Source organism: Bubalus bubalis, chromosome 2, assembly GCF_019923935.1.
Source record: "Bubalus bubalis isolate 160015118507 breed Murrah chromosome 2, NDDB_SH_1, whole genome shotgun sequence".
NCBI lineage: Eukaryota > Metazoa > Chordata > Mammalia > Artiodactyla > Bovidae > Bubalus > Bubalus bubalis.
Window position 1 is genome coordinate 89,294,715 of NC_059158.1, and position 12,690 is coordinate 89,307,404.

The window sequence follows — 12,690 nt, forward strand, 5'->3', positions numbered from 1 at the left end:
TCCAGTACTCTTGCCTGGAGAATCCCAGGGATGGGGGAGCCTGGTGGGCTGCGTCTGTGGGGTCACGCAGAGTCGGACACGACTGAAGTGACTTAGCATAGCATAGCATATGAGCATTTCAAATCCACTAGGGAGGAATGGTATATAAATAAATAAGCATCCCTAGGAAATAAGAACAACAATAGTGGCTAACGTGAATATTATAATAGTGTTTACGGTACACAGGCCCTATTCTAAACCTCCGTCATATCTCACTCAGTACTTCTAACAGTCCCATGGGCAAGCAAGCCCTAGAACACCTGGAGCCTCGCTGGGCTCCAGAATGATGCTCTGCACTATTCCAATCACAGGATTAGAAAAACTTGTGCACACATCTTGCATACATGTATTTATAAATTATGTTCACGGACTATACTAATTTATTATAATATGAAACATACACAAAACATACATTTTGAAAAGATTTTTAAACACCCCCAAATTGAAAAAAAGTTTTTAAGCATCCCATAGGTTGTCCTGCATTTTCCATTTTCAAAGCCAGGGATCTATGAAGACAGCCCTTTGTCTCTCCGTAGGTGGTGGAGAAAAAGCAGATAGAAGGGCACACATCAGGTGCCTCCTATATCATGAGAATGCTGTCCTCCCCCTTTCAACTGAAGAAAAATAAAATACCACTAACAAAACCCAGACAAACATCTTTCAACTTCTATATCCTGTTTAATGGTTGAGAGGACGAGTTTAAAAGTTAAAATAAGGGACCAGTGAATTAAAGATCAAACAAAAAAAGTGATTGGTTGCTTATGAAAGAGAAGAGAAGAAGTGAATAAAAAAAGAAAATCCAGCTAGTGCAGACACCGCCTTCTTGGACCCAACCGGATGAAGATCACTAGCAACTCTGGGAGGGGAACACTGTTTAACCGAGATCAAGACCAGGGAAAGACCAAGGTGACAGGTCCAAGAAGCCACATGCCCACTCCCTGGTGCTCTGGACCCGACAGCAGCTTGCCCTCTTCTGCTGTGCACTCACACCTCGCACGCTCAGGCTGCCAGGCCACACACTGGATCTCCCCAGCAGACACCGGGGAAGACTGCAAAGATGAACCCAGTCTGCAGGAAACCTCCCAGAAATGCCAGCCAGGGCTTCTCCCTCCGCCCTGCCCACACACTAACAAGCCACAGGAACAAAGTCTGAGGCTCATCCACCTGGGTGAGGTTCTCACCCCCCGCAGCCCGGCAGGCACAGCTTCCAGTGAAGGCACTTGGGCTGATGCGTGCTCACCTGGCACGATGCAGGCAGGGGGCCCCGAGTTACCTCTGGCTCCACGGGGCTTTCTGGCTTCTCTTCCCGCCACTCTGCCTGGACAGAAGCATGAGGCTCCTCTGGACAGCCCCGTGGAACCGCCGAGGGTCCTGTGACAGGCAGGTCTCTGCTCCAAACCTCCGCTGAGCGCCCACCACGTTGCACAAGGCGCTCTGCTGTGCCAGGCGGCTAGGCCGGGACTCGAGTCACAGCCATGTGGTCCCAGCAGTGCTCAGCCAGCCTCTGAGGCAGAGACACCTGAAGGGGCAGCTGGGGCAGGGCACAGGGGAGGGCGGGCAGGCCACACCGGCCAGCCTCAGCCTCGCCCACTGGCTCCAGACTCTGTCTGAAAGGGCGGGTAGCAACCTCCAGAAAGAAGCCTGCGGACTGGAACAACATGAAATTTTTCGGCAATAGCACATGTCCCTGTGTACCAGTTCAGCTACACAGACCCTCAGCACTGAAGGCCTAGACAACGGGACTTCTGATTTAGTCCACTGACTCCACAGAGTTCCAGACTCTTCCAGGAAAGAGCACAAGGCACTCACTACTAGTGGTTGGTATTATCCACGGGAAACACCTGCCCTTGCAGGGCACTGCCATGTCTTACACCCTTTTCAGCAGTTGACAACTTGCCCAAGTCTTCAACGGTAGGAGACCATTCTTTCATTCCACAGGGAGACAAGTTTTAAAGCAGATACTGTAACTATCTCTAGCGTCCCAGCACTCAACAAATGTGCTCCTGGTATGCAGTTGGTGCTCATAAATGCTTCAGACAAAACAGCCTGGAAACTCCAACCATGGTCTGAATACAAGTGCAGCGGGCGCTCTGTTGATTCATATCACCACCAAGGACTTCTTCCCCATTAAGTGCCTTACTGAATAATATATGTAAAGGCAAATTCTCCTCCTTCACCCAAGAGATTAAAGAGCTTCTATAATTAAGGATGATTTTTTAAATTGCAGGCAGTGTAGCAAAATGAATATTAACACAGATTTGAAACACTTAAATAGTTATTACCAAATCAATTTCAAAGCATTTCAATTTAGTAGCAAGCAGGGCAATACAGGTGTCAACAAAGCAGTATTAGCATAAAATCAAAAGGGCAGGATTTACAACAAGTTAAAAATGAAAATAAAGTACAATTAATTCCTCTGTGTGTGCCTCCTTCTGCATCTGATCACCTCCCCCGGGGCCCAAAGTTCAGGAAATGAAAGGTCTAACGCTTCCTCTGGCACTACTCTCATTTTACAAGCCTAGGAGAGCAGAGAAGAGAGCCGCAGGAAGATAAAAGTCAGCCCACAGTCACTTTTCTTTATGTCCTAAGCAACTGGGCAGAAAAACAAATATCATCAAACTCTAGCAAGGAACAGCAGGACCGTAATCAAGTGTCAGTATTTCACCACAAGCCACTTGTGTAGGAGCAATGTTTCTGTGAAGATATTCCCCTGCCTAAATGTATACCTGCCTCCCCGCTTCAAAGCGAGCAGGGGGGGAGCAAATGTAAGCTCCCTCCCCCACCCCTTAGAGAAAGGGGAAAGGCAGAGTCCGAGTTCTTGCTTCACCCTTTTCAAATTCTGAGCACTTAATCATCCTGAAAGCTATCTGGCCTGGTGGAATGTGGTGGCTCAGTTGTCTGGGAGCAGGGCAGGAGGAGGTGGGGAGATGGTGGGGTGAGAGGCGAGATACGAGGTCAGGCCATCTTCCACATGGGATGCCCTCCTCTCCCCTCCCTTCATGGGGCTATTCTAACACTGGTCTCAACAAATCCAACACGCCACCAGAGTCATCTGGAGATTATAAGTGGCAGCAGGTAGAAGCAGATGGCAGAGAAAGCAAATGGAAGGAATGGTTAACTTCTAAAGGCCTCTCTTTCTGCCAGAATGCTTTAAACTGCTATCTGGAAATCCTTCTCCTGAGCACCTCTATCATTAATCGATAGGAAGGATTTATTAACATTTTAAATCTTGATAGGAAAACTGAGTTTTGTGTCTTTCTCTTCATCCAATATCCATCCTCTTTCTTTTGAAATAGCCCATTTCTTTGAAATAAATACAGACAAACATAAAATACTGATCATATGAACATACATAAAAATCAAACAATATATTTAAAGCAAATAATGCTTTAAGTCATTATTTTCAGTGACTTTTTAAAATCAGACGGGTTTTTACACAGATTCGAATGAATACACATACAGGCATATTATACTTTACTGGACTTTGCAGAAACTGGTGTTTTTCAAATTGAAGCTGTGTGGTAACCCTGCATTGAGTAAATCCAAGCATGCCATTTTTCCAACAGCATGTGCTCACTTCATATCTCTGAATCACATTTTGGTAACTCAAAATATTTCAAACCCTCTACCAGCAAAAAAGATAACAACTCGCTGAAGGCACAGGTGATGGTCAGCATTTTTTAAGAATAAGGTATCTTTTAATAAAAGTATGTACCTTTTCTTAAGTATAATGCTATTGCACACTTAACAGACTACAGTACAGCGTAAACAACTTTTATACTCATTACGAAACCGACAAGAGTTCAGTGACTTGTTTTATTGCAACATTCACTCCACTATGGCAGATGGGAATCAAGCCTGCAATATTCCCAAGGTCAGCCCGTACCTCACTTTTTTCTAAGCTGGGGTTCATAGTTTATGACTTTCCATTTGTAACAGTTGGAAGCCAGTTATATTCAAGAGAGTGTCACTAAGAAAAAAATGTTCTTCCAGTCATGGAGGAAATACCTTTAAAAGCAACTTCTTTATAAAGTCTTCCTTTTCAAAGCAAGTAATTGAAAAGCTGCTTCAAGTGAATGAGTACAGCTGGTGACACATTTAGAGGTTCTCACATTGCAGATTTGAAAATCAGACACTAACGTCTAGGTAATGTCAATAATTTTAATATGTTAAGAATAAGGAATTTTACCTTAGGGACAAAAAAAAGATATTGTAGGGAATTCAGTTAATCTCATCTAGCTTAGACAGTATTTTTACATGACAGAATTATTAAGCGTCTAAAGAAGTTTATGTTGGGAGAACGTGGAGGTCCTGAAATAGGATAAAGCGAAACTGCACAACACAGTGAGGGTGGGACAGGAGGTGGGGAGGCTTCTGCTGAGCCTTGGCCTCCACAGTTTGCTGCTCTTTAGTTGCTAAGTCGTGTCTGACTCTTTTGCAAACATAGACTGCAGCCTGCCAGGCTCCTCGGTCCATGAGATTTCCCAGGCAAGAATACTGGAGTGGGTTGCCATTTCCTTCTCCAGGGGATCTAAGAGACTGGAGATGTTGTTGTTTTTAAGCCACTAAGTTGTGTCTGACTCTTTGCGACCCCATGGACTGCAACATGCCAGGCTTCCCTGTTCTTCACCAACAATCTCCTGGAGTTGGCTCAAACTCACGTCCATTGAGCTGGTGATGCCATCCAACCATCTCATCCTCTGTCATCCCCTTCTCCTCCTGCCCTCAATCTTTCTCAGCATCAGGGTCTTTTCCAAGAGACGGGAAGGGGTCCAATAAATTCCTCTACTGGTCATTGGCTTGCCCTTTCTCCTACTAAGCAATTCCAAAAAGAAATTCTCTTCATCTGCAGTATATCAAAACCAGTAGAAACAGAACCCAGGCCGGGCACCCTGTGGCAGCCTGAGAAGGCTGTCTGGGCATGTGGGAACACAAGCTTCCCTTCACAGCATCTGTTGGTCAAAAATATTTAGACTGAATAGTATCAGCATGACTGAAGTTGGCTTAAATAAGGGGGAGGTTAAGGGGGAGGTTTGGGAATTTTTAAGGATGGCTTAGCACTGTTGTAAGTTTCCTCTAAATAGACTGTGCTAACACTATACATGGAACTCAGGTCTGAGCCCTGGATGGGAGCCTACAACTTCCGCAAAGTTTGTAATGTCATGACAGCCGTGCACTCTTTACGCCAGCCCACCCCCAAGCCTTTGCTATTCTAGCCTGAGCTCCATAGGTTGACGAGTCTTAAACAACTTCAAATGGAAGATTAAGTGGAAAGCCTCTTCCGCCCTTCTCTAGGCCCTGTTTAACTTGGAACATGAATCTTAACCAGCCTGTTTGACAAGCAGCTGCCGGGCCTCCCAAAGCAGGAAGCCAAGATATCTCGCTTTCATCTCTGCCCACTGGGATCGCTGTGTTCTTGAATATTTCACTCTGTTGAACAGTTAAGATGCCCAAAGGTTGTCATTCCCAGGCTACACCTTATAAAGACGGATATGTTCTTCATGCTCCACCCCCAGCAATCACCAAACCACAACTGAGTCACAGATGCCTGCTCCCCAGAGAGGCGACAGAACCTGCATACCCTGTTATCAATTCAGGAGGAAGCTCTTTCCTCCTCTGGCCCACCACGCCCACCTTTTCAAAGAGCTGCGGCTAGGTCTGCTGGAGAGGAAAGGTGTTTTTTTCCCTCTCCCTATCACACCTCCAATGTGTCCCTGGCAACAGGCTCCAGTTCTGCAGGTCTGAAGGACAGAGGACAGAGGAACCTTGTCACCAGCACAGCGTCTCTCCCTCTCAGCCACCTACGGTCCTGGCTCCCTAAAGGAGCTCAGGGAACCAGGCAGGAAGCACAAACTCCCGCAGCAGGGGGTCTTCGCTGAAAGAAGGACTTAGCCACCACCTCCCACTTCCTCCCACTTTCATCTCAATCGTCGCCATTTTTCACGTTCAGCTGAGTTAAGAGAACGCATTGACCTGAGTCAAGGAATGAAAGACATCCTCAATGATATGAAATGAGCTGCTTCACGACTAGACACAGCTTACGGTACAGATGGCACAAAAAGACCTGACGACGCCGACTGGGAATGGGAATCCCACACAGCTTCTCTAGAAGCCATCTAAACCATTCCCTCCTTCAGTGAAACTTGACAGTAGCCATAATTCTCTTTCCTTAACTTCTCATTCCCAACGCCATGCTAGGAGCTCAGTAGATAGCAGAACTAAGATAGATGAGACCCCCTAACCATGTGGCAAGTGAAAGTCACTCAAGTCGTATCTTACTCTTTGTGACCCCATGGACTGTATGGTCCATGGAACTCTCTAGGCCAGAACACTGGAGATAACAGTAAATAACAAAACAAGAATAAGTAAACTGAAAATATTGAGGTATACGGACTGCACATTTTAAGGGCACTAACCATTCTGGGTTCAGTGGGGACTATATTAAATCAAGTACTAATTGAGAGCCTTCATATTCCTGCAATTCAATCATTCAATGATAATACAAAAAACAAACGAGCAACTTTTCCCTCTTTAAGACACCTTTAAAACTGCAGCAATATCTCTTAATGAGAAAGAGAAAGAGTCAGAGAATGAACGTGGGTCGTTTTCTGTCATTGAAAAGTTTTCTGTCAAAGCAAGAAACTGGTTTGGTTATAACCAGAGGCTGCGATGTCAATGCCACAAGACAGAATGAAGAGAAAAAACCTATTAAAAAAATAAAAATAAAAAACTAGGACTTCTCTGGCGGTGCATTGGATAAGAATCTGCCTGCCAATGCAGAGAAAACAGGTTCAATCTCTGGTCTGGGAAGATTCCACATGCTGTGAAGCAACTAACCCATGCACCACAACCACTGTACCTGTGCTTTAGAGCCTGCGAGTCGCAGCTACCTGTGTGCTGCAGCTATGAAAGCCTGTGAGCCCAGAGCCTATGCGCCGCAACAAGAGAAACCACTACAACGAGAAGCCTGCACGCCACGATGAAGAGCAGCCCCAACTGCCGCAACGAGAGAAAGCCTTTGTGTAGCAATGAAGACCCAGCGCAGTCAAAAACAAATAATTTTTTAAAAGATCTGTAGTACTGGCCAATTTCCTGAAAGAAGACAAACTCTGAGGAGGAAAGCGCATTGCAGAAGAGCTAAGAACACTGTAAAGAAAGTCATCTGGCCATCACAGAATCAATACCAGAGATCCATCAATGGTGGACACTTCAGAGACAGACGGGACATGAAAACAGGAGTAACACTGGGGAAAATCTGTTAGACAAAATAGCAGGTGGGGAAGCAGAGTTAAAAGGGAATTGGAAGAATGAGCTCACTGGAAGGGCTTGAAGTGGAGTGAAGAGAATTCAGACCTGCTACAAAAACCAGTCACATGAAACTTCCAGAACGAGGTAGTCTGCAGAGACAGAAAGTAGATCACCCAGTGAGTAGGTCTGGTGTATGCAGGGAAATGAGGTGTGACTTCTAAGAGTACAGAGTTTCTTTTTGAAGTGGTAAAAAGATTCCAAAATCAGATTGTGGTGATGGTTGCACAATTCTGAATAAACACAAGCCACTCAAAGGTTTAAACGGATGATACTGTGGCATGGAAATTATATCTCAATGAGACAATTAAAAATGAAACAAAAAACCATTGAAAATCCTGATCCAAGAGAAAACAGGGAACAGGCTTGCCTTCCTCTTGCTGTGGGGCCCCTCACAAGAGCTGTTAAGGGGGCGACACCAAGAACTTCATAACCAAGTCCAGCTATCTCATGTATCTTCTGAGGCAATCTCCAAAATACAAACTGGATGAACCTGCAGTTTGGTTTTTCAAATTACACATGAAAGAAATTGCAGGTGACTGAAGAGAGAACAAAGAGCTCAAATGTCACTGCATTTGGTTACATATTAACGTGGAAGGAAGTGGGGCTCCTTCCAATAATAAAACATAAAATATCCCTCAAAAACATGCGCATCACTCAGCAGCAGAGCAAGGGCTGAGCTGCAGGAGGGCACCAGGGTCAGGCAGCAGCATGGCCTGAGAGCACAGGAAGCCGGAACGGCCCACCCCCAAGGCACCAGGCTATAGACCAGGATGCGCAGCCACCCAGGCCCACCTGCAGAAATGCAAACGCATTCCTTCTGGGATGGGAGGTAAAAACAAGGGCTCTTAAAGTCTCTGGTTGATTCTATTGTGCACCTGGGACTAAGAAACTACTGAACTCATCAGAAGCCTTACTCACGATTTCCTCAGAAGTATGCAAAGAACTCAATTAAACATTCTCGTCACCTAGCCAACCAGCCTAAGAGTCACGACCATACTCTGCGTCTCCAATCAGCTCAGCACATCCACATGTACTTTGCAGGCATGGGTGTGGGTGTTGGGGGGCGGGGGGTGGATTTAGAACCTCCAGGCCTCCAGGCCTCCAGACAGTAGTCAGATGCCATTAGAAGAAACAAAAGAACAAATACATAGGCATAAGTGGGAAGATCAGTGACCGTGAGATCTGGCTGGGAAGACTTCTCAATATGCAGGGACTTCATTGTCCTGTGGTGTGTCCTATACAGGCCCAATACCCATCAAGTGGATTAGTGACAAGGGAAGATTTTTTTAATGTCACAGGCCAGACCTGATGTGGAAAATTTTTTTACCACGTGAGTCCAGGGTTACCAAATAAACACGAAGGAATATAAAAGCCAATGTTTCAACCGCTCAGCTGACCGTGCAAGTGCTATCTGCAAAGGACAGGGTAGTCCGGGCAGGCTGACCTTCACAGACCGCACACGCCAAAACCCTCTTAAGAAGAGCCTGGTGAACGCTCTGGCTGAAATGCATGGAGCCATCACATGACCGAGCAGTGAGCATCTTACCTATAATTCCACTGTCCTTGCTTTCCAGGGTGGAGCTAGGGCTGCTAATGGTCTCACAGGGACTTTTGTTGGCTGCCGTCTTGCTGACACAGCTATTCAAGGTTGAGCAGGGGCTATCGGTGCTAGGAGAGGCGGTGCTGCTTGTAAGAGTGGAGCAAGGGCTGATGCCTTGGCTCAGAGCTGTGCACTGCAAGATGAACGGAAGGAGGAGTTAGCGCGTCTACACACCCCTTTGTAGCTTCATGGTTTTAGCATTAAAAACAAACAAGAAAATGGAAAACAGGCTTTCTTATTTACAATCCAGGGATCTTAATATATACGGTCTTCCAAAATCTGAGAGAGAAATCTCCCTTAGTTCTGTTTGCCTCCCTGTGATCTTTTTTCTTAAGAGGGCAGTCTTGGAAATAATTTAGTGGGAATGAACATTTGTAAAGCAGAAACAGCAAACAGGCAGACTTCCTTTCATTTAAACTCTGCAGAAGACAAATGGGTTCTTTGACCTCTGTGTGGAAAATCTGGGAACTCTGTTTTTGTAATGTATCACGAGCACCACGACCTGATTCAATTTTTGGAAGATTTATGGGCTCTGCGATCCAGGGAAGGAGACTGGTGGCCACTGCGATCTCAATCAACGCCTGACACCCTCGTGGAAACCCTCGAAGGGGCAGAGGCTCCGGCCCCTCATTGCTATTCAAAAGTACACTTCTCATCTCGGATGTGGGTGGCTGCCGTTCCCTAGGAAGGGGAGTGCTCTTCCGAAGATGAACCTTTTGATCTTATTTTATTTTGTTTCCACTCATCTCCTATAAATCTTTTCCTCACCCCACTGACCCTCCAAAGTCTCAACCAATTAAAAAAAAAAGCACAGGAAAGTGCATACCAAAGCAGCCGGATGAAAAGAATGGTGCTATAAAGATAAAAGTAGAATTCCTAAGGAATTCTCTCGGCCACTTCAATTCAGTTACTCTTCTCTGGGTGGTGACCAGAAGGTTAATGTGGACATTTTTGTAAAGTCTGTACCCTCTGCTTCTCCCCACTCCCTACTACAAAGGTTCACAAACAAACTGTTGAAATGAATTTCAATACACAATGGCCCAGACTCATCTGGTCTGAACAACAACTTCCCCACTCGGGGAGGAGGCAAGACGATTATGCCGTCATTCATCCTCCGAGCAGATATGACATGCAGTGTCTTCCTCGGGCATTACCATGGTTTCATTTTTTTCTTCAATGGTTATGTGTGTGGCACTTGGGATCCCTTCTCCCAGTAAAAATCCCAGCCTTGTCAACAGTTCTTGAGCTGCCGGCGAACAGCTCGATTCATTATCGGCCTTTGCTTCTGGAACAAAGAAAGAAAACAATGAAGACACCCCTCTCAGGAATTTCAGTATCGCATCTGGAGGACTTGGCATTACAGCTGCTTGTCTGGTGCTTTTGTGTATTTTTATAAAATGCACAAAGTTTGACAGTGCTGCCTGTCCCCTAGCAATACATTCTAATTAAGAGACTGTGACAGGTTAAGAAAACGGTAAAAGGGAAAAACCAAATGCACAGGGTGAAATTGTTGACCTGAATCTAAAGGTACAGTATCATTATCTGTAGCAAGTCCTATTTCCATGTCATGAGGAATGGGTACCTGAGACACCAAAGGCAGAAAAAGGCCTCATCTTATTCTTGAAGGGCACCATGTGTCCAATGCCCACAGAAGGCTGAAATAAAGGAAAACCCAAGTGGCATGCTGGCAGAGTCATCTGGATGCTGGGGGAAAACTGAAATGCAAGCTCTCATTAAGCAAGGCAGGGGCACAACCACGTCAGTCTGTGCACACTCCACAGGAGTGCAAGTCAAAACCAGGATTCAAACCCAAGGGTCAGTCATCAGGGATCCATGCTGAAACAAAGATCTTAAGTCCCAGTAAACTGTGTCCCAAGAGACAGGACCCAGGAGTACACCCTGCTGTCCACGAGGAGACATAGAAAAACTGGATGTGCTTTCAGCATGCTTCATAGTAATGCTGGAAGCATGTTCCACCTGACAGTCACAGGGCATGTTTGGAAGCCATGCCTTCCTCTGGTCTCCTTAAGGTTGGTCATCATGCTTTGTGCACTCAAGAGAATTTTATTGTTGGATTTAAGTGTTGAGCTGTAGATTAATCTTGTATCCAAACTCTAAGGGAACTTAATGATGGTCGACAAGATGATATTCACTTCATTCCAACACCTCTCTTACAGTTTTAAGCCAGCTCAGCTTCCATCAGGGAATGAAATAATGTATAAAGCAACTGTGCTTACACAGTTAGAACTTAACAACAACAAGCAACCTGCAACAGTCATTCATCTTCATGTTTTGTTGTTTTTTGTTAATTGTCTAGGTACCTAGATCCATACATTCATGAACCAATGTCCCTGGATGTGGAAATCTGCAGATAATGGGTAATAGGTTATAGAAACATAAAATGAGGAAAAATAAAATCTGAGATATTACCTTTGACATACAGGATCATCACCAAAGTTCAATGCTAACTTTGCCTTTTGTAAGAAAATACAAAAGACAATATAAGCAGAGCTGAGAAAGACCATCTTTATTATTCTCACCCACATTATCAGTTTTGCTAAGTCATGCTTGCAGGATGGTAGCTACAAGGGAAGTTAAATCAGTTGTATCCTCAAGGAAGGAAAAGTACCCCGGCCCTTGCCTGCTCTCAAAAGCTCCCAATGTTTAGGGTGAGAACAGCTGTTTCCCAGCCTGGATATTCTTTAGTTGCTGTAGCATACTGCAGGGGTAAAATTAACCAAGACTTGATTGTTGTGGGTTGAAAGAGCCCTGATGTTTCTGGATCATTTGCGATAAACTCTTAACATGAAAGAGCAGTGGCCCCAAGCCAATGACAGGGGTAAGGGAGCCACCCCAGGGCGGGCCAACCACACCCTCAAAGCCACCCTACAGAAGATTCCTTCCCACCACAGATCTCCAACCACATTCTGACTCTTAAGATACATGGGCACTGGTGAGAGGAAAGCAGGAACCCAACCAAATCAGCATAGTCCAGGCACACCCAAGGGCCGGGCCACTTCAGAACAGGATCCTTGCCGCCCTCCTTGCCCTTAGGCTCGAGCAGAGCAGCCACTTTATCTTACGTGGCAGCTGGACTGGAGGGAGAACAGGATGCAGCTGGAAAGAGGAAGAAGTGGGTGAGGGGCCAGAACTCAGCCATTTCCCTACTCCACACCCCCCTTTCTTTTCAACAGTCTCTACACTGTGACCCAATTGTGACTTGCCCCAGAATGTCTACCTTCTGGTTCAACTTGAAACACTCTGAGGAAAGAGCCAGAAATGACTCCCAGTCGGCAGCTGCTGTCACAAAATTCACTCTGTTGACAAACAGGACCACAACCGTCAACTTTGAGACCAGCTTCCTATGTAGGTCCTGCAGCGGGGTGGGTTAGGATAGCAGATTCACACCAGACTGTCAAGGTTTTCAGTTTAAGTGTGTGTGTATGTGTGTGTGTGTGCGCGTCCACACACAAATTCAAAGACAACTAGTCATCCAAACTATCCCCCTTCAGGCAAGCTGGGGAGCAGTGGCCATCGCAGTTGCCCAGATACACAAAGGACATCCAAATCCATCATTAACTGTTCTCTTAACTGTGCAACCTGAACTCTGTTGTTACCAAAGCTCCAAAACTCTACCCGGGTTTGAGATGAACGGACAGATGTTCTGTACTGTAGTTTTGGCATCTATTAAGCCACTGCAATTTTCTTTCTTCCAAAAGCTTTCCAACTGTCTTTTCATCTTA

The 12,690-nt window shown here is 45.6% G+C and overlaps 1 protein-coding gene across 13 annotated transcripts in view; it reads right to left on the minus strand.

The window, feature by feature from the left end:
• The window catches only part of TANC1 (tetratricopeptide repeat, ankyrin repeat and coiled-coil containing 1), a 252,857-nt gene that overhangs the window by 68,930 nt on the left and 171,237 nt on the right, over nt 1–12,690 (minus strand). For 11 of the 13 annotated variants that reach the window (XM_044934922.2, XM_044934949.2, XM_044934939.2 and 8 more), the window contains 2 exons: nt 10,102–10,232; nt 8,894–9,080 (listed from right to left, as the gene is read on the minus strand). In XM_044934922.2, coding sequence (XP_044790857.2) covers nt 8,894–9,080; nt 10,102–10,232 — 318 coding nt within the window. The remainder of the gene's footprint in view (nt 1–8,893; nt 9,081–10,101; nt 10,233–12,690) is intronic. The other 2 variants (XM_044934933.2, XM_044934929.2) reach the window with 1 other exon arrangement.